At 39.7% G+C, this 25,727-nt stretch overlaps 1 protein-coding gene across 1 annotated transcript in view; it reads left to right on the top strand.

The window, feature by feature from the left end:
- The window catches only part of col6a3 (collagen, type VI, alpha 3), a 94,193-nt gene that overhangs the window by 10,600 nt on the left and 57,866 nt on the right, over window positions 1-25,727 (top strand). Inside the window, exons 2-12 of the mRNA XM_049594252.1 lie at window positions 3,397-3,511; window positions 4,074-4,706; window positions 6,383-6,979; window positions 8,385-8,978; window positions 18,128-18,751; window positions 18,847-19,434; window positions 21,883-22,485; window positions 22,609-23,211; window positions 23,566-24,159; window positions 24,341-24,925; window positions 25,062-25,655. Coding sequence (XP_049450209.1) covers window positions 3,427-3,511; window positions 4,074-4,706; window positions 6,383-6,979; window positions 8,385-8,978; window positions 18,128-18,751; window positions 18,847-19,434; window positions 21,883-22,485; window positions 22,609-23,211; window positions 23,566-24,159; window positions 24,341-24,925; window positions 25,062-25,655 — 6,100 coding nt within the window. The 5' untranslated portion in view covers window positions 3,397-3,426. The remainder of the gene's footprint in view (window positions 1-3,396; window positions 3,512-4,073; window positions 4,707-6,382; window positions 6,980-8,384; window positions 8,979-18,127; window positions 18,752-18,846; window positions 19,435-21,882; window positions 22,486-22,608; window positions 23,212-23,565; window positions 24,160-24,340; window positions 24,926-25,061; window positions 25,656-25,727) is intronic.

The following is a 25,727-nucleotide window of genomic DNA, read 5'->3' as shown; positions in this document are numbered from 1 at the left end:
AAAGCTGTTGTTCAATTATATTCCTATTTGAAAATGATTGTTCAAGACAGTGGAGACTATAATATATTGGTCTTGTAGGGACATGTTGTGTCCCATGTTTTTAGAGACATAGGCCTGGTACTTATTATTTTTCTGCTTTCAATAAACAGAAATGTTATTCATTTTCTAAATTACTTTGTATGACTGTTTATTTTGCATAGTTATATCATAGTCATTTAATTAAATGCACTGCAACATGAATGTTTAGTTTTGGCCCATGACCCTCCACCCTGATTCATTTTTGGCCCTCCACTGAGAAGTATTTGGGCACCCCTGTTATAGACGGTCCGTTATTTATTAATCCCTCTGTGTGTTTACATATTTCCTTTTAATCCGATCTGTTGTCTTTGTAAAGTTAACATATCGCACCGTCATTTCAAACTCAACACTTGTTTCAAATTTAAAGCCCCTTATAACCTCGCCTAGAGAATCCCTCCATTCTCTAAATAGGCTTTTATTCTGAAACATTTGTCAGAACTTCCTGTGTAAGATACAGTAACTTGACAGTCTACGTGTGGCGCTTCCAATGTAGCTCCTGCCATCTGCTGACGCTTTTAGGTGACTACAACAACATGTCGGCTGGCACATGAACAGACACACAGTGACTCAAATAATAGTGAAAGTAATAAAAATAGGACAAGAATAACCCGATGACATCACACACTCCGTGAAAGATGACCGGAGATAATTGGTGAGTACCAGCGTGTAGCATGGGGTCCATGTCATTGGTCCAACAGCCCATTGGTCCGACATCCCATTAGTCCAACGGTAACTGATGTCTTGTTTGAAAATGTAGCCTACTTAAGTATTTGATTACTCAAACAGCAAACTAACGCGTTAGGTTACTCGTTACTGCAAAACGTAATCAAAGTACTATACAGTTCATCGGGTTATTCTTGTCCTATTTTTATTAGGCCTACTTTGACTATTATTTGAGTCACTGCCAGAACTGTATGGGTATAGCGCATTACTTTGTAACACGTTATACCCAACTCTGGAGGCATGTGAAAAAAAGGTTTTCTTCACAAATTCAACATAACATGGGTTACAGTTATTGACATGCAAATGATCAATTTGTGATTAAAGTATTCCTTTAAGCACTAGGAAATCCCCTATTTTTGCACATACATACAAAGGCTGACAGAAGAAAACGTGGAGTGTTGAGTGTCACAGTTAGAGAAGCAGTGAAACAAAAAATGCACATTTCAAAAAGGATATCCCAATTTTGTTCACCAAACCACTCCCAAAATACAAGCTGTATGAGACAAGAATGTACAGTATCTATCAAAACAATGTATGTGTAAATGAACTCTGGTAAACCTCCGCTCATCTAACTAGTGCACTGATATACCATACGGCCTCACCCCCCCATGGAGTTTGGCTTGCTCTCAGGCTGTTGCTTGAACTACAGGCTGTATTTATGCATTATCATATTGCTTGCCACCCATAAAGCCTGCCAGGAATGAGTCCTAAAACCCGTAAGTGAGTTTGCATTTTAGAGCTTCCAGTTCCCCTGTCTCAAAGTTGACGTTTTTTTTTCTTTTCTTTCTTTTTTTTTTATGGGTTTTTGGTTAGGAACCTGGAATATGGGTCTGTGGTTAAAACAAACTTGAGGGATTTTCACGTTTTGTTCTACGACATAAAATATGACAGTAAATACCCCTCTGTGAACAATACACCATGCAACTGAAGTGGAGTTTGTTTAAAGCCTAATGTTAGCGTTTTACTCATGGCGATTGCATTCAGACTTCAATAATCATGAAAGTGGTGCTCATTTGTAAAGATTATTTTGCTGAACAAAACAAGTAAATAACATAAACAATTGTTAGTCATAGATCTTATTTTTGGCAATAATCCAAAAGCCAATGGAAAAATCCCATAGGCTTTTTGATTAGGGAACCTGGGAGAAGCTAACTCCAAATCGGCCTACAGAAAACATCATCCTTGGTGGACTATTCCATCACCATGCACACAAAGAGTATAGAAGCAGATCAAGAGACAGATCAGCCCCTCTTTCTCACTCCAACTCAGCCTGAAATCCGATCAAATGGTAAAACTAACCTGTGCTGATTGAATATAACAAGATTATGTGACTGTATTGCCTATCCAGACCCAAATCTAGAAAGATTTAGGGTTTAGATCTAGGGCCCAAATCTAGAAAGATTTAGGGTCTGGCCATGAGTAATGAAAATGGCCCAACTCAAGGGGCAGCACCAAGCATGCATTTGTAAATATCACTGCACACTACGACCAATCAGAACAATACACAGGGTGACGTATACGCTTAGCTACCAGCGGAGCTAACTGGTAGATTAGACACTTGCCGTAACAGGTCGGCAAACCAGCAAAAACGTCCTTCTTGCTAAGGAAAGACTCGAGCGCCATCTTCTGTTCCTCTTTTAGAGATAAAGCCAACTCTAACTCGTTCATTGTAGCGGCCAAAGCCGTTTCAAACAACTGGTGTTCATCCATAGCCATCTTGCAATGTTTACTGACTGATTCTGGACTTCGTCGTCACAGTGCTGTCGTCATCTGTTTAGCTCGCCTCTGGCCCGCCTATATCAGATACACCGAAGTGATTGGTGCAGCTCAGTTTCGTGGGCATAGGTAGTGAGCATCATTACTGATTGCCAGAGTGACTCGTTGAGCAAATTCAAATTGTGCTCTTGCAAGAACTCTGGATTTCCAGGGTATTTCTTGCCTACAGTGTTTAAAGAAACACATTTTAGTGCCCTGTTCAATAATAGTGAGAGTCTGTGAACAGAAAGTGGGTGCCATACTGCTCAGTGAAAATGGAGGTTGGAGATGAAACGATAAAACTAAGCAGCATTAATAAAATATAAACTAAGATTCTGTCACTGAGTTGCCTTTTTTTTACCTCAAATGTTTTCAGAAACACATTTTAGCTTACTGTTTAACTGTAATACAATACAAGATCAGTTCTTGGCAGCTGGCCGCCATTGTTTCAAACAGACGTGTTCACATTACGTCACCCACCATCTGGTGTGGCTCACTGCATTCTGGTGGTTGTAGTTTTTCTCCCTCTTGAGCAAAAGCCTGCTTTTTTCTCAGGTTTTTTCTGTCAAAAGTATTTGCATATTTCTACTGCATAGACATCCTATTTTTATTAAAAGGCCATCTTTCCAGCAGTGAACTACTTCTTTAACCTTAAACCCAGCTTGCACTGGATTGAGCATTTTTATGTAGATTGTGTGCTGTGTGGACACACAGTAGGAATTGTATTATAATAATTATGTAACAACAGTTGACTCATTTAAAGTGTGACATGTTGGTCAGGTCTTGTGATATTAGGATAGAGCAGCTGGTTCATATTCATATTTGTTTCTGGTCTCACAGGTGCCCCCTTTGCTGTTTTGGTGATAGAAGATGAGGAGGCATCGGTTGTTACCGCTATGTGCCCTCCTGGGTGTCCTGTTCGCAGGACTCCTCCCTAACCTTGAGGCTCAGGAAGGTAAGTTTAACTCATCTCAGCTGCAGTTAGCAGGGTGTGCTCATTTTGCAGATGATCTGTCTGCTTGTAATGGTTTTTCCAGTTTTCAGCAATGCTCAGTGGGATACATGTATTTTTTCACATATATCTACGGCTACATGTGGTCATACATTGCAAAGAAAGAGCGAGATTTATAATATTCTAAGCAAACCAAAACATTAATATAGATGAAGTAAACACATTTTTTTTCACTTCTAATGAGCATTGTTGGTAAACTGTCTATTTTTCAGTTATTGATTATTGTAATTATTATTATTTTTTTTTAATCTGAATTATAATATGTATCCCAATATTGGACAAAAGTTACAAAAGACGCCTCAGCAGTTTTTGAGTACTGAGTCCAGTCAGATGCTTTTGATAAATAAAGCAGAATGATGCTGTCAAACCTAGAATTACCCTTAATATTTTAGTTGTATTGTGCAACAGTATTAGTGTTAAGCACTTAAACAATACTTTGGTACCAAACACCAAAGCACCTTTTCACTGGTCTTCACTTTTGTCCTCCAAACACTCTCCTTCGAAGATTGTGCACAAGGGTTTGGAGCTGACATTTACTTTCTAGTGGATTCATCCTGGAGTATGGGAGCGGAGAACTTTGAGCATGTCAGACAATTTCTATACAGCTTGATACAATCACTGCACCACGTTGGAGGGGACAGATTTAAATTTGCCCTTGTGCAGTACAATAATAAGCCTCAAACTGAGTTCCAGCTCAACAGCTACCCAACAACAAAGGGAGTCCTGTCACACATCAATGCTATGCCGTACCGTGGGGGGGGCACCCGGACTGGCCTGGGCCTGGATTTCCTGATTCGTACACACTTGACCACTGCTGCAGGCAGCCGTGCTGTTGAAGGTGTGCCTCAGGTGGTGGTGGTGCTAACAGACGGGCGCTCCCAAGATGACGTGGCCGAACCAGCTCAGGTGCTGTGGCTGGCAGGCGTGGAGGTGTTTGCAGTTGGAGTTCAGGACGCAGTTGACTCGGAGCTCAGGGAGATGGCTAGCAAGCCTCATGACACTCATGTATTCAGTGTAGACTCTTTTCTGACTTTGCGGGATATAATCCAAGATTTAGTAGTGGGGCTTTGCGGTGCAGTGACGCAGTCAGGGGGTGGTCCTGTGGCAAACGAGGCCCCCGTGGCTGGAGGAGGGACAGGTAATGAAATGGGACCAGTGTCACTACCATTACTAACGTGTCTACATGTGCAGGACGAAACTGCTGCATATGTGGCCATGACTGGATTTTATTATTAACACAATCAAGTATTTTTTAACCACAATAACCTTTCCGTGTCCACCTGCAAAATTAACATCACTTGTTTTGTCTTACCACACTTAATATGACCCTAATGCTTTAAAAATCACAATAAGATCTGCATGTGATTGACATTCTGACAGCCTCTAAAGTATAAAAAGGTGCTTTTACATTTGATAGTGATTTGAGTCCTGTATTGGCACACAGCCATAACCTCATTCATAACTTAAGACAACATCTTTAGATAATGCTTGTTTGTATTAGACACAGCTGTAGGTGAGAGGACACAATACAGACAGCAACAGAATAACATTGTAAAATCAAGATACTGACACCTCAGACTGACATTCCTTCAGAAAACCTTTGGAAAAGAAAATGGACTCGAGGATGCCTTGCCTCTTAAGACGTCACAAAATCAATCAATGAGCTTTTAACAAAAGCTAACCATGCACCACTGCTTATGTGTCTTGCATTTCCTGTGTTTGTCTTTATCAGTCACAATGTCTATCTGTGTAAAATATGTGCAATATTCTGTATTTGAAACAGTGATGAACCTGCTTGGACTCATCCTTGACCTGCAGAAGTACTTTGAGAATAAATGTATATATAGATGCCCAGTAATTATATGCTTTATGTTACAATAAGTAACTGGAAGTTGCTGGAATGTTTCCTTGAAGCAGCTCCGTAATACATTTCCTATGAAACTATATACATAAAAAATGAAGTGTCCCAAAGACGGCATTATCTTTGCCAGTATACATGATTCAAATTAGAATGAATTAGAAACATCACTTATGTACAAATTTTACTCTTTTACTCATAGAATCACATGCAATATTTTCTCAAGTACTGTAAACTTGTAGGCCCCAAGGATATGCCACAGGGTCATGACTGGTCACTTAATCTGAGGTCCATAACAAGAGTCTGCATGGAATGGCTGAACTCAATGGAGCTTACAGTATAAAAGGGATACAAACCACACAGATTTAATAAGGATTTTGTTATAGGTTTAAAGATAAAACAGTGTAATATTTCTTTTTATGCATTGTTTTTCTTTTGACTTGCAGTTGTCATCATAGTATCATCTTATGATAGAGAACCCTTGGTTTTAAATAAATTTTATTCTGAATATTCCCTGACCAATTATGCATGTTTTTGAACTTTTTCCTCTGCAAACTGATTCTGTAACAAATAATGACTAAGTTTTAATAAACTGTTTTATACAAATTTAATTTTTAAATCAATCATTCTGAACAGTTAAAATAATTTATAATATTTTTTACACATCTTTAATACTATCTATCTATCTATCTATCTATCTATCTATCTATCTACATTTAGGAAAAGAAGAAAAAAATGAACAAATGACATAACTTTAGGAAATCTCCTTGGTTCAGCCTACATGCAGTATGATGTGTTTTGCAATGTTGTTATTGATTTGTTCACTTTCAGTGTTACTTGACACATGCAATGATATGCTAGCACGAGTTCTTTGATTGGATTCTTTGTCTCTGTCTCACCATGTTAACGCTTTCACAAGTTCCATTTTGTTTTGTTTTCTCTCTTTCTCCTTAAAGCACAAGATTCAGCCGACCTAATATTCTTAATTGATGGATCACAGAACATTGGAGCAGCAAACTTCCCCTATGTGCGTGATTTGGTTGTGAGAATCATTGAGCGCCTTGATGTGGGCAGGGACACTGTTCGGGTGGCTGTGGCCCTGTACAACGGCAGCCCAGACATAAAGTTCTATCTAAATAGCTATGACAGCAAGTCATCAGTCCTGGAAGCGGTGAAGGGCCTTGCCTACTCAGGGGGCGACGAGTCTAACCTGGGGTACGCCTTGGAGGAAGTGGCCAGTAGCCTTTTGAGCCAATCTGCTGGGGGAAGGGCAGACGAGGGTGTGCCCCAGATGTTGGTGGTTATCAGTGCTGGGCCATCCACTGATGATACTGGTGCTGGTGACCGGGCCCTTAAGAGGGCTGGTGTTATCACATTCGGCGCAGCAATTGGTGACACAGCCACAACAGATCTGGAAGCAGTTGCGACAGATAAAAGTTTTGTCCTGTCAGCCTCTGATTTCAGAGCACTGTCAAGCATGGGTGACCAGCTGCTCCCATACATTAACGGGGTGGTCCAGCGCACCATTATAGTTCAGAATGAGTTCACAGAAGGTATGTAACTTTTCTGTAAATGTTGACGAGGCAATGTAGTTGTGAAAAGGGACTTAAAAAAGGAAAAGAGCTCATAATTATTAGAATATAGCATGCCAGGTAAGATATGCTTGTGCTAAACTTGAAATTGCTATATTCTCAATTGTAAAAAGGTGCAATTTACAGCTGTGGTAAAAACACATTAAAAGCAGGAAATACTAACTCTTGTTAGTGTTCCTTATTTGGAATTTGACTCAGCTGCTGCAAAGGTACAGCATAGATTTACATTCTTCCATCAATCTATTGAAAAGAGACTCAAGTCCAAGATCCGAAAATCTGCATAGGATTGCTGAAGGGGTTGTGTCCAAATCAAATCACAGGGCATATGTGATATATTTACTTGATATATATATATATACTCCATGATAAATCTTAAAAATTTTGTAGTTATAAGATCCTGCATTCGAGATGAGATTAGACTTTGGGTGTGTTCCTAAATTACACCTGACACTCTACACTAAAATGAGGGCACTGCTGCTTGAAGTAACAGAGCTTTCTATTTCTACATGAATTCACAAACGATTAAGACAATCATACATTAACACTCTGCTCCGTCTCCCCAGCCAGAGTGCCAAGAGTGCGCTCTGCTACTCTGAGAGCCGAATAACCAAACAGTACATTCCAACACCGCTGCAAATTTACAAACAGTCCAGTTTGTTCCAGAGTGCGCTCTAGCACTGAGTATTTCCGAATGCACCCATAATCAATCCCACAAGTTAACAATTTTGTTTGAATGCAAAAGCATGCAGCTCACTTCTGAATACTTCTTGTTGTCAGCCTGTGAGAAAGAGAACAATCACTGCAAGGGTGAGAACACCCTTCAAGTATATGACCCACCTATATTAGGCCTTATAAAATTAAATTAAATTTATGAACTATACGAAGGACCTAAAAATAGGATTTAGCAGGTTAAAAAAGCTGAGCTCAAGTGTCACTTTCAGGCTATGTATTTATAATGCCCATTTTGTTTATTAACCATTATTATTACTGAGCATTTCTATTCACATTCTAAGCTTAATTTATACCTTTAATGGTACAATATATCTTCATATAATGTCATAGCCATATGCATATGTCTAAACATCAGTTAATTTTTTAAATTCTGAGTGCAAGTATTATTTTATGCCTTATAAGAACACGTCTTTAAGATGAACCATTTAGAAGGTGACTATTTTTTTCTCTTATGTCAATATCTGTTTCCACATATTCCAAATAATCTAATATAGATATAAAATATGAATCTTATTATAGAATATATTTGGTGGGCTTTGTATGCCTTTGATACTTAAAGATTTATTACTGTAACATCTCTCAAAATCAGAAAAAATTTTTTATTCTCATATTAATGTTTTTCTTTTCTTTTCAGTCCTGGCAGTCGGAAAAAGAGACATCATTTTCCTGATCGACAGTACAATGGGTGCCACCATCATCAACTCCGTACGTGAATTCATCAAGCGGTTCGTCGACATCATGCCAATTGGTCCAGACCAAGTTCAAGTGGGTGTGGCCCAGTTCAGCAATGTCCCTCGACTTGAGATGGACCTCAACACCCATGGATCCAAAGATGAACTAGTTGCGGCTTTGGGCACTATCAAACCAAGACCCGGACAGACAGTCAACATTGGAGCAGCTTTGGACTTTGTGCGGACAAACATGCTGCGGTCTGAGAGGGGCAGTCGTCTTCAACAGGGTGTACCCCAGGTTTTACTGTTGATGACAAGTAAAAAGTCCAGTGACAGTGTGGATGCACCTGCTTTGGCCCTGCAGCGAATGGGTGTATTGACTTTAGCTGCAGGCTCCAAAGCTGCTGATGAGCAGGAGTTGAAACGCATTGCCTTTGCTGACAGTGTTGCATTCATGATGAAGGACTTCCGCGTGTTGCTTCGCAACCCAAAGGCAATTATTGATGCGCTCTCCACTCTAGCCGGGGTGTTGGTAACTGAAGTACCCACCGAACCAGGTAACGCTTTGTGTTCTATGCACATTCAGTAATTTTAAGAGTGATTCAGTGAATTAACTAAGTGATGAAATGGAAATTTACAGATGAGTGACAAGTTAAAGAAAAACCTCTAATAAATATGGGGAAAAACAACAAATGCAGATGCTTCCGAAGGGTACTGCATGAAGAAATTAAGCCATTAAATTCCTGCATGCACTTTAATGTATGAAAAACCCAACTAAACACAACTGGGAAACTCTGGATCAACTTATTTGATAGCACTTTCTGTCACTACCTTTTGGAAGAATGGCGGCCAATGAAACAGCAGATTAGAATACTCAAACATGTTCTCATTCCAAGTTGTCACATATTGCCGCTTTGTCAGTGGCCAGGTTCAACTGTTTTGCCTTAAGGCTAATTTATACTCCCTTTGCCTACGAAAATAGATACATCCGTTTCAAATGTTGTTAACGGGCCCTCATACTGCCATGCATCCTTTATGATGGCATGGATACACCCAATAGATGGCACTAGAGGGCAGAGTTAAAAGTTTCACACAGCAGGGGCGTTGGTGGCTTAGTGGTAGAGCAGGCGTCCCATGTACAAGGCTGTTGCCGCAGCGGCCCGGGTTCGAATCCAGCCTGTGGCCCTTTGCTGCATGTCACTCCCTCTCTCTCTCCCCCTTTCACACTTGTTTGTCCTATTAAATAAAGGCTAAAAATATCTTTAAAAAAAAAAGTTTCACATGGCAAACAAGGCAACAGTGGAGGAGGTCATAACATTGTACTTTTAAATGGAGGCAGCTTTGTGGACAGCAATGGTCTGTGCAGCAATTACATACATCCTGACATGTGGACGGAGAATTCTCTGTACTGTTTTCATCATATATTATTCTATATTACTTATTTGTTCCATTTCGCCATTAATTAAATTTCTTTACCATGTCCTACAGTCCTATCTTGCTTAAAATATGCTGCACTGCCTCCATGATCTCCTGTAGTACTGCTGTTTTGTCCGTATCTGTAAGCTTTAAGAACACGTGCTCAAATACAGACAAAATAAATGCAGTTTATGGACAGAAGGCTCCCTCCGTCACCATATCTCACATTGAGCAAAATGAGCCCCTACAATACTGCATTTTTTTTTAAACTTTTCCAGAGTCCAGTGAGTTGACACCTCTGCTGTGTCATACCCATTCGTACCTATAGTTGTACCGTGCTTATCACAATCATGATTACTCTATGTGTGCACCCTTATAGGGGGATATGTTGATGACAAAAAGACTCTTTGTATTCAGTTGGCAGTGTTTTTCTTTCTTGTCAGTGTGTGAAGTTTAGTTTGACTCTTAAGGAAATACTTTAACTCTCCAACTGACTATTTGTATATCAACTACTCTACCTGTGGTACGTTGGACTTGTGAAGAAAACTTTATTTTGCTCGGATGCCTCTGGTGAACAAAAAAAAAATCAAACAATATATACATTATTTTTTAATTTAATTTAATTTAATTTATTTATTTATTTACACGTGTAAAACATGAGAACTAACAGTGCAATACAAGTGACCAACAATAGTGGGATACAAGAGACCAGCCTGAAAACAACAAAATGTCAAGAAGAGAGAAAATCCTTGATGAATTGAAATCATAGGGGTCTGTGTTAAACGACAGCAAAATTATGTCAAGTGTAAATGGATGCTGTTGTTAAACATGGTCCCCAGTGACTTCAATTCATCAATAATTTCCTCCAGTTTGGGGATTTTTCACAAATGCAATGTTAAACAGGGAGAGAAATGGGTGTATAAATACATTTGGGGGTAAGGATTCCTTTAAGTCCCTTTGGCTCTTCATATAACAGACATCAGCTGTAAGCTTTAAGCTGTTTTGATTTATTATTAATTTAATCTATATACTCGCTAGCAGAAACTGAACAGTTCTTGCTGCTTTAGATTAAAGCATACTAAGCATACTGCTCTGAGACTTTTATCATAAAGCAATTTCAAGAAAGCCAAGATTTACTTTGTTATCTGTGGTATATCTCAATAAAAACCGACCTACCTTACTAGATAAGAAAAAAACAGTGAGTGGGTAATTTTAAATATTCCAGAAAGGAACAGGCACGGGGACCTCTACAGCTGAAGAGCTGGAGTTGACAGGTTCTTATTGCAGTTTGTGTAAGCCAGCACATGTTCAGCACACTGTGGAGTCAGTTGCTCATGTTTCAGAGTGAGTACCCCCTTCCACAACCTGAACCTTGTCACTCATCTGTAAGGAGAGTACCCTCTCTGCAAGCCGAAAGTTGCAGTGTGCCTAAGTGTTGTTCACTATGGGAGGGAGGGGCTACACATTTTATGAATTGTCTCTCACTGGTGAAGAGAATAGCAAAAATTCCATGACTGATGCTGATGGCTATAGGCAGTAAACTTGTAATATAGGCCTAGTGTGTTTGCTGGCAATGTCTAACGTTGCAGCTAGCGCTACCTTTGCTGCATCATCAGCTTAGTTATAGTTATACATAGGCCTATACAGTTTTCGGATATTTCCTGAAACAACAGATGATGTTGTTTTTGAGTTAAGGGTGATTTTTTTTTTTTTTTTAAATACTGCAAGCTACTCTGCTTTCTGTTCGTGACACGTGTCAGGTTAACTTGTTCAATGTCTCTGTAGCTAAAGTGCTAGTTAGTTAGTTGAATGTACTGACCTATAGCATTCAGCATCTCAGAGATTTCTGTGTTTCATTGCTGAGAGACCGTGTCCTCCCAATATGGCAACTTTGTTAGAGTTTCTCGACTAATTATAACACGCTAGGTACCCTTCTCCATCTGTTGTAGATGTTCCAGGACAGCTTCACTTTGTGCTTGTTACTCGCAAACTGTATTTTCAAAATACACTTCCGTTTTCACAGGAAATGTGAAGTTTCTACTCATTACGTGCCTACAGTCTTTGGTAATGCTTTCTATCTATAATAAATTACAAGGGCATTCATAGTGAATTATAACGCATTTGTAATGCTCTATGACTGCACTCATAAACACACATAATGCTTCCTCATGCAATATATCAACAGTCATAAAACATTATAGATGTGACTTATAATGAATTACAGGTGTTAAGTGTCTTATAGATGCTCTTGACGAGTTACAAACTAGAGGCTGGCTGATGGGACTTATAATGCATTTTACCTATCAGGGTTCAGCGCTAAGGTTTTTTTCCACTTGCCTGGTCAGGCAAGTTGGTCAGAGATCTACTTTCCCGAAATCAGCTTGTACTTGCCCTATAAACATTGTTTAATTTAAGCGGCTATCAAATAACAAAGACTGCAGTTATTTTTATGTTATGTAATCTTTATTCACACTGTAGTTATTAATTAAAGCAACATATGTCATGTATTGTAGCTTAATTCTTACACAAATATGACAGTGTCAAAGCTTAAAGTGAAAAATTTGTCAGTTGTTCTCCGTTTATAATTTTGCGCCCTACGTGAGCCATGCCCACCTCTATTTATTTTTCACCCCTCTCTCCAGTTCTGTTGTATTAACACTGGGTTTAATATATTTTGCTTCCATCTCTCTGCCCTGCTCTACTGTACTTCAACGCTACTTAGCTCTCTCTACTCTACCAGTAGACTACCACATCCACCTGCTGCACAAAACGCACACAGCAGTGTTTCCCCTAGGATGGAGTTGTAGCAGCGGAGGTGAAGCACACACTTGAAAAATAATTTTCACATGCGTGAAACTTTTTTGTATGCTTGCAAAGCACAGCCTGCTGGGATGCTTCTCTGTATCTACTGGCACCAGAAGGGCTCTTTAGGACTAAGTACATACAGTACATGTGTGCACAGTAATGAGCAGGTGAAATGTCTGTCTAGCTTACATATGAGGCGTCTCAAGATTTAGGAACATACAATTTTATTGAATATAATAAAGTAAAAAGTCACTTGACATGCTGCTGTATTGTGCTATGACCTATTTAAGTGTTGGAAGTTGTTATTTACGTGACAATGCCTGAATGCAACACAAGCTCAGCATGAGTGCCGTGCTGAGCTGCTGTGCGAGCAGCGTGTTTGTCTGTGCGTAACAGCAGTCTGTTGGTGGTTATTTACACACTGTCCATAACAATAACTTTGTCAGCTGACAAACTGCACCGGGCTTGGGGTCAGGTTTGGTCAGGAAAATGCCCGAGCCACTCTAGAGTGATCACCTGTGTGTGTGGCGGAACTCCTCCGTGCGCGATACAGAGAGCAGAGGAGAATTGTTAACACATGACCATGTAGAGACAGAAATGACACGATAGCATAACACCATAAATAGTATATTGTTATGTTATTATATGAAGCGTCTGTCGCACAAAATAATATCATTGGGGGCTGTGGGCAGGACAGCGTTACACAGCTTTGCCTGTGACTTCAGGCAGAGAGACTGCTGCATCAGAGCAGAAGAGCACGTTTTAAAATACATTTATTTTATCAATTAGTTATTAACTTTTACTATTTTTAGCAACTTGCCCGATCGGGCAAGTGAGTTGTTAGTTTACATGCCCGACCGTGAGTTTTACTTACCCCGGGCAATCGGGCAATCCTTATTGTTGAGCCCTGCCTATACTCGCCTATACACACCTAAACAATCAACTGTAGTAAGGACTCATAGTATGTTAAAATAGTCCATGCCAGTTATAATTGTATGTGTTAAGTAAAGTGAAGAACATATTGATGCATCTATATAGGCTAATGCACTGCATTAATAATGCATTTTAAAATACTAAAGTCTGATACCCTCTCACACCTAAAGACAATGGGCTGTAGTTTTGCAGACCGGGTGAGGCAGGGGCACAGTGCGCTTGTGCTTCGCCAACTGGGTGTGGCCAGGCAGATTTTGCAAGTTTGGCACACCGTGCGCGCTGGCGCAGCTACTCCTCTTTCCCACCCCGTCCCTCCTACCTGCGCAAGTCGGAAAGAAGGAGGAGAGAAGGTGTGGAGTGGGTTTTACACACATCACACCAATCAAATGAGCCCCTCTATCCTGCCTGATATTCTGGAAACCTGCCTGCGAGGTTTTGGTGACGTGTGCGCACTGTCCGCCGGTCAGCCAAACTTTGGCTTACACTGGCTGCGCTCCGCCTGCGCTGACAGTAGACCTGGTTTCAGCTGGCGAGCTTTTAGCGCACCTTCAGGGAAGCCTTTTGGCATGAAACTGTCACTGCGCCAAGCTGGATCTGTCGACACCTCCCCCTGCTGCGCCGCCACACCCATCTCAGCGCACCTTGGTCTGTCAAACTGCCAAACTGAGCGCGCCTTGGGTTGCATTGCTCGAAAATAGCTCTGCGCGGGGTTCGCCACCCTGCGCCACCCTGCGCTGCGCCAGGAAAATAGAGCCCAATGTGTCATGAGTCAAAGAGTTTATAGTCACAGAAGCAGATTTTACAAAGACTGGGGATCTTGGACAGAAATGGTTGGTTGCAGCCCTCGACATCCCCAGTGCTAGCTATAGCATAAAGCATGGTTACCTAACTAGGTACTTGTAAACTAACGTTAGCTTCTTGAATCTTTACTATTTACATATAAGCCAACCATACATTTCAGCTGAAGATTTCTAGCCTCACTCATACTAATGGTTACATGATGTGATTTTGAAGCAAGTAATCTTTACTTGAAACATACTGTATGGTTTGCTTATAAGCTAATAGCAAACAATTCAGTAGCGTATTGCATATTTACAGGAAATTTTGAGGGCTGCAGCAAATTCTGTCCACTTTTTTCCTTCTCCTCTCTATTGTGGCACAAATGTGAGGGAATGTTAAAGAAAGCAGAGTCGTGGCAACCTGATCTCACAGAAATACATGAAATGACCACGACCTCTTAACACCGCATTCCGTGGTGGCAGCACATAATGGGTTGAAATTACGTGCTGCCACCATGAAAACAATGCCAATGTAAAGTCAGTTAGGGTCCTCTCCCGTGGTGGACACACGGATTCCCTGATTCAATCACGTCACATCAACCTCGTTTTCCTCAATGATATCTTTAACATTCCTGTATACACACAAAAACACTAAAGTGTTCTTGATATTAAAACGGCAATTACATTCCTCTGTTATAATTTCCCACCAATAATAATAATAATAATGATGATAACGTGATAGTTCGGCTGTTCTAGATATTTGTTATAGCCTATTCAAATATTCAATCCCAAAAACGCAGTTTCTAGAGAACTTGCTAAAATATCTGAAATGAACCATCATGCCTACTTTTTCTTAACATATTTCATCTAGGTGCAGTGTCATTACTAGTTCAGCTTTACTAGACATTTGATATATTCAGTAGATGTATCTTTTTACGACCCTGTTTTACAACAAGCCGCAAAAACCTACCGTCCCAAAAACGCCATTTTTAGAGTACTATCTAAAATAACTACAATTAGCCAACATCCTTGCTTTTTTTCTTAACATAGTTCATCTAGATGCAGTGTAATAACTACTTCGGCTTTACTAGATATTAGATTTATTCAGTAGATCTATCTTTTTACAACCCTATTTTACAAGCCGCAAATGAACCTACTGTCCCAAAAACGCTGTTTCTAGTGTATTCGCTAAAATATCGAAAATTAGCCAACATCTTCACTTTTTCTTACCATAGTTCATCTAGGTGGAGTGTAATAACTAGTTCGGCTTTACTAGATATTAGATATATTCAGTAGATATATCTTTTTACAACACTATTTAGAGCCCTACTTTGCAAATCAGAAGAACTACAACTATGTTGCTGATATGTATCAAACTGCATGGCACGGTCCCAGGGAATTGTAGTTTTTTTTAAAAATCTAAGTGTTTTTCCCAGATTTGGAAGTTGTAAATACTGAATTGAGAGTACACTGTGGACTTTAAGGGGATGGTAAACACATTTGTGAAATCAGATTTTAAATATCTAATTTCTAAATGGGTGAAAATTAATTTTATCCATATTTTATCCATATCTGACAACACCCTCAGTTGGTGACTACACTCACATGATAGCTGAGGTCAAGAGCTCTCTATAACAGTTGGTCCCATGTCTGTACCCCCTTTCGTTGCTGAGTTATAAGCCCTCAAACATGCACTGAGGTCAAGGTTCAAAGGTCAATGGCTGAAAGCAGGAGCCATGTAGAATCTTCATACTGACATATGTTACTCTCCAGGTTGAGACCTTTCCAATGATGTATTTGGTTTAGCTCTACGTTTAGATTTTTTCATTTTTTGGACACAAACCATGCCAGGTGTACTTTCAGAGAGCACTTTGAAGGCCCAGTGTATAAAATGAGTTTTGTTTGTTTCTTTGCTTGTTTTTTTCTTTTTTACTGTAGATAGTTACTAAAATGAGTCATCCTCAGACAATACTACTAAAAAGTAAAAACAATAATAACAATAATGAAATAAGCAAAAATAATATTAAAATCATATTGAAATTTTAAAATCTATTTACAGAGTGGAATGGTAGCCTAATAGATAACTTAGATAATATTTACTATTGTTTAGACACTTTATTATTGCTTAGATACTGTTTAGCCTATTATTGTATTTACTTTTAGCATGTTCTACTTTTGAGTAATTTCCGAGAAGTTATGATAAAAAAAAATTAAAAAAAATTACAGACTATAGGAGACAACCTCTTCAATGTCTCACGTCAATTAATTAACACTATTTGTCGGCTTTTTATAATGCCTTTTTTTTTTTTTTTTTTTTTTGCTGCTGTCTCCAGTTGAGAGTGGTGATTTGCTAAATACATTCTACATTAATAATTAGATTAACATTTGGTCTATAATATTGTTGGCTATATTATGTATGCTACATAGCTAGCTAGCTAACCACTGTAGGGGCTACTTGCAAGATATTGTGACCTACTGTTTGCTAGTAGCTTACAAGCTAACTGTACATTTCAGCTGAAGACTGCTTGCTTCAAAAATGACATCATATAACCATAAATATGAGTGAAGCTAGAAATCTTGAGCTGAAATGTATGGTTAGCAAACATTCCAGTAGGTAACTTTAACTTACAAACAGCATTGTTTGAAATGGGGAAAGTGTTTAGCTAGCTTGCTAGCTACTGCAAAACATATACTTCCTGGCAATTTTGAGGGCTGTAACAACTTGCTGAAGCTAACAATCTAGCAAATAGTGATTATGCAAGATACCCAGTTTTTACAAAAACCATCCAATCCTAAAAACTCTCAGACTCATGACACATTGTCTTAAGATGTGAGAGGGTGTTTTGAAATTATTTTCAAAGTCTTTTTTGAAGTATTCTAGTGTATGGTTGGCATTAATCACTTCTGAAGCAGCATTGATTCTTTTAAATACATGAAAAGGTATCACACTTTACTTAGCACCAACAATGAAATGTTATAATGAAGCATGCATAGATGCATCAATATGTTCTTCAATTTACAATGATAACTTACACTGCATGGACTATTTTAACATACTGTTGCGTTGAATGAACAGCAGGACTGACCTGCCTGCAACTGAGTGTTGATTCAAGAACAGACTTGGTAACTGTTGGCTGTAACCACGCCATACAAGACAAACGTTAGCCTCGCTTGCTAGGTCCTGCTGCTTCTCTCCCCTGCCCCTGAACAACAACAACGTCACTTCTGCCTGCTTAAAACATAAACACCTCTTTTTACGTTATTTCCTCGTACAACAAAATCAAGGATTAGGTTTATAAAAAAAAAAAAAAAAACCTACAGAACTTGTCAACATTTTATATTATGTTGTTGCTGACAGTGTCACAAACTGATGCCATCTGGCAGTGTTCCAAAGTGACAATCCCCTGCAGCATATCATACCGCGGCGAAAACTGCTTTTTTAAGTCAATATCTGATGCCAAGATCACTGACAAAGTGGTGGTAGTTCATGACATGGGAATGAGAACAGGCTGGAGAGACAACAGAATCAACTTTTTCGGTGCTGGGCAGTGCTAAATGTGTAGCCTCTTCCCTAACTCAGCTTCCAGTGACAGGTTCTTGTCAGGAAATGCTCAAAGCAAAAAACCTTAAAGCATTAACAGATAACAATTTCAGTGGACTTCATTTTACATTTTAATATGTCACTAAAAGTGCTACATCTTCTAGGTTCTGAAAGTAAATGTACATGGTATTACACAAAGGATAATCTGTTTTGCCTTTGTGCTTTTCCCTAGTGGTGGAAATAACAACAGTGCAAACTCAAAAAGTGGTTCGAGACATTGTCTTCCTCATGGATGGCTCTAACTACATTGGCAGCAGTAACTTTCCCTATGTGAGAGACTTCATAATCAACGTGGTCAACCAGCTGGATGTACGTCCTGACAGGGTCCAGATTGGTTTCCTGCAGTTTGCTGAACGTCCAAAAACTGAATTTTATCTGAACTCCTACAACAACAGGCAAGATGTTGTGAATAAGATCTCCCAAATCAGGCTGACTGGAGGTTCAGTTTTGAATACAGGAGCTGCCATGGATTATGCCCTCTCCAACATGTTCCAGCCATCAACTGGCTCACGCAGGAGGCAGGGAGTCCAGCAGGTGTTGGTTCTGATCACAGGCGGTCCGGCCCAAGATGAGGCTAAAAGAGTAGCTGATAAACTGGCTCTGGCTGGTGTATTGACCTTCACAGTCAGTTCTGGGCAAGCCGATGAAGGACTACTGAGAACAGTTGCCTTTGTTCCAGATTTAGCTTACCATGAAGCAAGCTTCTCTGATTTACCAGCTATGGCTGAACTGATCATGCCAAAATTGATAACAGTGGTTGGAGATACAGATGTGACGGAATTCCCTGAGGAGACTGGTGAGTTTTGTACCTCTGTTTCTGTTAATGAACTAGATGTGTGTATGTGTATATAAAGTTTTGCTTGGTAACATTTTTTAAAATTTTTATTTCAGTTGTTGGAGCTGAGAGGGATGTTGCCTTTCTCATTGATGGCACAGAAAATGTACGAGCGGAATTTGGCTACATTCGGGATTTCATCATTAAAATCATTGAACCGCTTGATGTTGGGATTGATAAAGTGCGAATATCAGTGGTTCAACACAGTGAGAGGCCAACTCCAAGTTTCTACCTTAACAGTTATCAAACCAAAGAGGAGGTGATAAATGCTGTCAACTCAATGTCAGTGGCTGGTGGACGCAGCCTAAACACAGGAGCTGCTCTAAAATTCATGAAGGACACCATCTTGTCTGAAAGGCATGGTAGCCGGGCTGCACAAAATGTACCACAGTTCCTGATAATTTTGGCTGGAAGCAGGTCCAGGGATAACGTGAAGGATCCTGCTGGTGCACTGAAGACAGAGGGAGTCGTACCGTTTGGTGTTGGTGTCAAGGATGCGGACCGAAAGCAGATTGAGGCCATTTCACACAACCCTTCCTTTGCCTTCACCGTGAGGGAATTCAGTGAACTTAGCAGCGTACCACAAAAGCTTAATAACTACGTGAGCCTTCCAAGGGAGGAGCTGGCCATAGTTCTACAGCAAGGTAAGTGAAATCTTTTTTCTGAGTGGCGTGTTGCACTTGCATTAAGAAAAACAACACTTCTGCTGATATTTTTGCTGCTTTATCAGAATAACTGAATGTTATTTGTTGTGTCTTAGTACAAAGCAATGCTGCAAAAAGAGATATTGTCTTCCTGCTGGATGGCTCTGATAATACAAGAAATGGATTCCCAGAGATAAAACTCTTTGTTAAGAGCATAGTGGAGAGCCTCTCTGTCAGTGAAAACCAAGACAGAGTATCTGTGGTTCAGTTTGCTGATAACCCTGAGGTCAACTTTTATCTGAATTCTCACAAGGCAAAGAATGACACTGTAAATGCCATAGATAATATAAGGCACAAGGGTGGGAGGCGCCTTAATATTGGGAGAGCTCTCCAGTTTGTGAGGCATAATGTCTTCACATCTGCCATGGGCAGTAGACGACTAGAAGAAGTGCCCCAGATTTTAATTCTTCTAAGTACTAAACCATCCACTGATAATGTGAGAAGCCCAGCTTTTGCTCTTAAAGAACATGGCATTGTGTCAGTGGGGGTTGGAGTAAGAGATGCCAATCTTTCAGAGTTGGAAATAATTGCCTTCAAACCTGGTTTTACATACAAGGTCACTGATTTCTCAGAGTTGCCCTCACTCCACTCACAACTTGTTGCAACACTGAATATAAACAAAGACACTGAGGAAACCATAACTGGAATCTCTGATTTAGTAGGTAAGAACATCACACAGGAATATATGCCTAAAATTTGAGTACATCTTTACATTATCTGTCTTCAGAATAACCCTTCTTTACTTTCTTTAATACTCTTTCTCACAATAATATTCAATATACTATACATTTCTAATCTAATGATGATAAACAGTTATGAATTTTTTGGCACATTTCTATTGCATAACATGCATAATTACCCTTATTAGAAAATCAGTTCTGTTTGATAAAGGAAGTGTTCTATATTTCCTACAAGAATGTTGCCCTCTTTTATACTTCTTTCAAACTGTCCACATCGATGTAACTGTGAAAATGAGTCAAGAAATTCTTTCATACATCTTTCTGATAAAAAGATGGTTCTCTAGCAGTTTGACTTGAAATAACACTTTCAGAGCAGCGGCTCATCTTTCTTTCCATGCTCAGTTCATTCTTCTGAGCTTGCTCATGCTTATAAATATGCATGAGTGTAGAAAAGTCTTGAACGCACAGTCCGTGAATTCTCTTTTTGTCTTTCCGTGTATCACCTTGTTGGCACAGGAAGCGATAAGAGGGACATAGTGTTTCTCCTTGATGGGTCGGATGACTCCAGAAATGGACTACCCGCTATTCGTGAGTTCATCAGAAGAATGGCAGAGGAGCTAGACATTAGCGAAGATAAGGTTCGAGTGGCCGTCGTACAGTATAGTAATGACACCATGGTTTACTTTAACCTAAAAACTCACAGATCCAAAAAAGCTATCATCTATGCTGTTAGAAGTCTACGTCATAAAGGAGGAAGACCTCGGAACACTGGAGCTGCTCTACAGTATGTGCGAGACCATGTTTTCACAGCTTCATCTGGGAGTAGGCACCTGGAGGGAGTCCCTCAGATTCTGTTTTTATTGACTGGTGGAAAATCCAATGATGATGTTTCAAGAGCGGCATTAGACCTAAAACAAATAGGTGTTCTATCTTTCGCCATTGGAATGAAAAACACTAAACAGGGGGAGCTTCAAAAAATTGCCTTCTCCCCCAGATTTCTTTTCAACCTTCCTGTCTTTGGTGAACTTTTGTCCATTCAGCCAGAGATAGCTGCATTTGTCCAGGCTGAAATACAAATTGAGCCTCCCACTGTTGTAGGTAAGATGTGTCACAGATTCATATTTGAGAATCAAACTGACTCGCCACTTATGATTTAATACATTTGGCCTTTCATAGTTTGAATTTCAATGAAACTGCATCATCTTCTGAAGAATGTCAGTTGATCAGTTTCATGTTTCTCAAACGGTCTCCACTGGCTAGAGGCAACCTATTGGTAATGCTGTTTCTTGTTTGGCTCTCATCCTTTTTCTTCTCTGGAGTCTTTTCTTGACAGCCCCCCATCAGCCAATGTAATGCTCTTCCTTGAGCCAATGATAATCACATCATTGATGGAATATTTAGAGTTAAAGAATATTGAAATCTTTTTCTCAGCTTTCTCCATTTTCTTTTGTGAAAGAGGAATATGCTCCTTATCTTGTAGTTCATGTAGTCATTTCCAAGTTTCTCAATAACTTCTTCATCTACCAGTTGTCTTAAATGTTCTTGCATCTAACACCCTGTTTATTACTGAAATTTGTTTGAATTTCAATTACTAGCTCTTTGGCTTTGCTAGCCATCAAATGTTAAATAGTTGCACCACAATATACTGTATTTTAGCTTATGTATTATCTGTCTGATTCTTAAACAAGATTTTCCTATTCTTTTCTAGTTGAATTAGAATCCCCACAAAGAGACATAGTGTTCCTACTGGACGGGTCAGATGACACACAGAGTGGCTTCCCAGCAATTAAAAGTTTTGTCCAAAGAGTGGTAGAAACGCTCAGTGTTGGAGAGAACAAAGACCGTGTGTCTGTTGTCCAGTATAGCAGAGATCCACAGACACATTTCAGTTTGAACACTTACAAAGACAAACAAAAGGTCCTTGCTGCTGTCCAGCAGTTGAATCATATCGGGGGCAGACTCCGCAACACTGGAGCAGCTCTTGAGTATGTGAGGAATAATGCTTTCACTGATTCTTCTGGGAGTCGGCATCAGGATGGTGTCCCTCAGATACTGATTCTGTTGAATGGGGGAAGATCTCAAGATGATGTTGCAAGTGCTGCTGTGGCTCTTAAACAGGACAAAGTTGTTCCATTCTGCGTAGGAACAAGAAATGCAGACATACTCGAGCTCCAAATGGTTGCACATAACCCTTCCTATGCTTTCTCTGTGCTTGGGTTTGATGATTTTGGGAGCATCCATCAACAACTTGTGTCATTTATTAAAAGGGTGCCCCGACAGCTGCCAAGACAAAAACCACAGAATGAATTAGGTAAGACTATCTATCTATCTATCTATCTATCTATCTATCTATCTATCTATCTATCTATCTATCTATTTCATAATGTTTTTTTCATTACTAAATAACTGACCATCGTTTTTGTGTCTGTTAAAGTTTCTACAGATCAAACTGAATCCATTCAGCGTGATATTGTATTTTTACTGGATTCCTCAGATGAAATGCAAAATGACTTTCAGGCAATGCTTGGCTTTGTTGAGAGAATGGTGGACAATTTCAGTGTGGATGAGAACAAAGATCGTGTTTCAGTGGTGCAGTACAGCAGAGAACCCTCTGTTGAATTTTTTCTGAACACATTCAAAACAAAGCAAAACGTTGCTGACAATGTGCAAAATCTGAGGCATAAAGGAGGTAGACCCCTCAATACTGGCACAGCCCTTCAGTACATCAAGGATAATGTTTTGACTGCCTCTTCAGGAAGTAGGCACCAGCAAGGTGTCCCTCAGATTGTGGTTCTCTTTACTGGAGGACAGTCCAGTGATGATATCAGAAATGCTGTAGAAAACTTAAAAGGAATTGGTGTGATGATATTTGTAGTGGGAATAAAGAATGCAGACACCCTTGAGATTCAGTCTATTTCACAGGACGCCAGTCATGCTTTCTTTGTGGCAGACTCCAGTGATCTGTCAGGCATTGAACAACAAATACTTTCTGTCATCAAGAAGCCTGAAACCCCGGCTATCAAACCAGCATTGTTCGGTAAGAATGTAGACATTACTGACTTTGTGTTGTACGCCATGTGCATAACTTCACAAGCTGTCAGATTGATGTTAACCTCAAGTCATTTATTCCAACTGAGGGTGAATGATGAACAACAGCAGACTTGTGGCCTTTTGGTCATGGTAACTGTGTAGGCTTTGCTTCATGTTGTTTTGTTAGTTGTGGCCAATCCTGTCAAGCAAAGAGTTGTGCTGCACTGTTCCAGTGGTGGGGATTGTGTCATCAGAAATGTTGAGCAAATTTGACACATGGAGGTTGCTGAACATTTGCAGGAATGAAAGTTTTCATTACAAATTTCATCATCAATTTGTTTAAATGCTTGTGTGATTACAGATCCCAACAGAAGAGACATTGTATTTTTGCTTGATGGAACTGATGATTCTCAGCGAAGATTCACAGCTATTAAAGATTTTGTGCAGAAAATAGTGGCAGACCTAAATATCGATGCAAACAAAGATCGCATGGCTGTGGTGCAGTACAGCAACACGGCAGAGACTGATTTTAACCTAAGACGTTACTCAACAGAGGATGACATTCTTAATGCAGTAAGAGGCCTAAGTCACAAAGGAGGCTATCCTCACAACATTGGAGCAGCTCTCCAGTATGTGAGGGACCATGTATATACTTCTGACTCAGGAAGTAGACTTCTTGAGGGAGTCCCACAGATACTCATACTACTGAGTGGTGGAAGATCTGAAGATGACATAAGAATCCCAGTCAGAAGGCTGAAAGAGACTGGTGTCACTTCGATTGCCATTGGAACATCTGAAGCTGACACTCTAGAGCTGCAGACAATATCTCATGAACCTAATTATGCAGTCACCGTTACTGATTATGAGGAGCTTCCCACTGTTAAGCAGAATGTGTTGTCATTTTTAAGAGATGCTTCCCACCATGTAGAGCAAACGGCTCCCACAAAGGATTCTGGTAAGATGTATTATTTTAACCCTTAAGTTAAAACATTATTTTTAGTAAAGACAAGAGGGGAATGGGCTCATAGTGGACTGAAATGATTTCTGTGACTGAATTACATGGTACTGTGACTATAGATACTAACTTGCAGAAAATCCCATTATCTTTGTTTTTACATCTTTTGTCATTGTTGCAGATTCTGAGAAACATGATATAGTGTTTCTTATTGATGGATCATATGACTCAAGAAATGGCTTTGAAGAGATACGAGGCTTTGTCGAAAAAGTGGTTGAAAGTTTAAATGTAGATGAGAACAGAGACCAAGTGGCTGTTGTTCAATACAGCCGTGATGCCACAGTCAATTTCTACCTGAATTCCTATTCATCAAAGAACGATGTGCTCAATTCCATTAGAACAATAAGGCATAAGTTGGGGAGACCTCTCAACGTTGGCAAAGCACTTGAGTTTGTCAGAGACAATGTCTTTGCTGCTTCAGTTGGAGGCAGACGTGAAGAATCAGTTCCTCAATATCTGTATGTGTTTAGTGGTGGGAGATCAGGGGATGATGTCAGAGGACCAGCACAGTCTCTTAAAGAAAATGGGATAAAGACTTTCACTATTGGAACAAAGAATGCAGATACATTGGAAATGCAAACCATCTCTTTCACGCCAGCACATTATTTTCATGTCACAAACTTTAACAATCTGCAAAGCATACATCCATCTGTGGAAGCCACAATGAGGGGTGCTCATGAAACAACTGAATTTCCCACTGTCATTGGTAAGACAGAGCGAAATAATTTCATCATTTTAGAGATCATTTTTTCTATATGGCTGTAGAAGTTGGGGAAAATTAAAAATGTTTCTGTCTACAACAAAAGCTGGCTTTGTAAAATGTTTATTTGTATTCATTTCAGACACTTCCACAATTGCAGAATTAAAACTGCAGAGTGCCGATGTTGTTTTTCTCCTTGATGGATCTAATAATATGCAAGGAATTGAAAAACAAATTTTGGATTTTGTCAGAGAGCTTGTCAAGCAAATGGAAATTGGGCCTAGCAAAGTGCAAGTTGCTTTGATTCAGTACAGCACAGAGCCCACCACTGATTTTCTCCTGAACACGCACTCTCTCAAAGATGATGTCTTGAATGATTTAAGTAATGTAAATCTGAAAGGGGGGTTCACTGTGAACACAGGTGCAGCCCTTGATTATGTGAAGAACAATGTGTTCACTGCTTCAAGTGGAAGCAGAGCTCAGCAGGGTGTCCCACAGATACTTATTCTCTTAAGTGGGAAAAAGTCAGAAGATGATGTCTTAGGTCCGGTGGACAGACTGAGGAAAGCCGGAATTGTCCTTTTTGGTGTTGGAGTGACTGATGCAGATAGGGAGGAGATGGAGCAATTAGCTCACACCCCACGAGCAAAGTATACCATCAAGGAGATTTCTGAATTTCCTCTTGTGAGAGAACAGTTGCTGTCAGACATTGCATCTCACAAAGGCACTGGTGTAGGTGAGTGAAAATAAGAATTAATTTTACTTAACTTTATTTCTTAAAATTTCTATCTTTCTTTAAAAGGCACAT

This window comes from Epinephelus fuscoguttatus, linkage group LG13 (genome assembly GCF_011397635.1).
Source record: "Epinephelus fuscoguttatus linkage group LG13, E.fuscoguttatus.final_Chr_v1".
Taxonomy (NCBI): domain Eukaryota; kingdom Metazoa; phylum Chordata; class Actinopteri; order Perciformes; family Serranidae; genus Epinephelus; species Epinephelus fuscoguttatus.
This window is presented reverse-complemented; position numbering and strand designations above follow the sequence as displayed.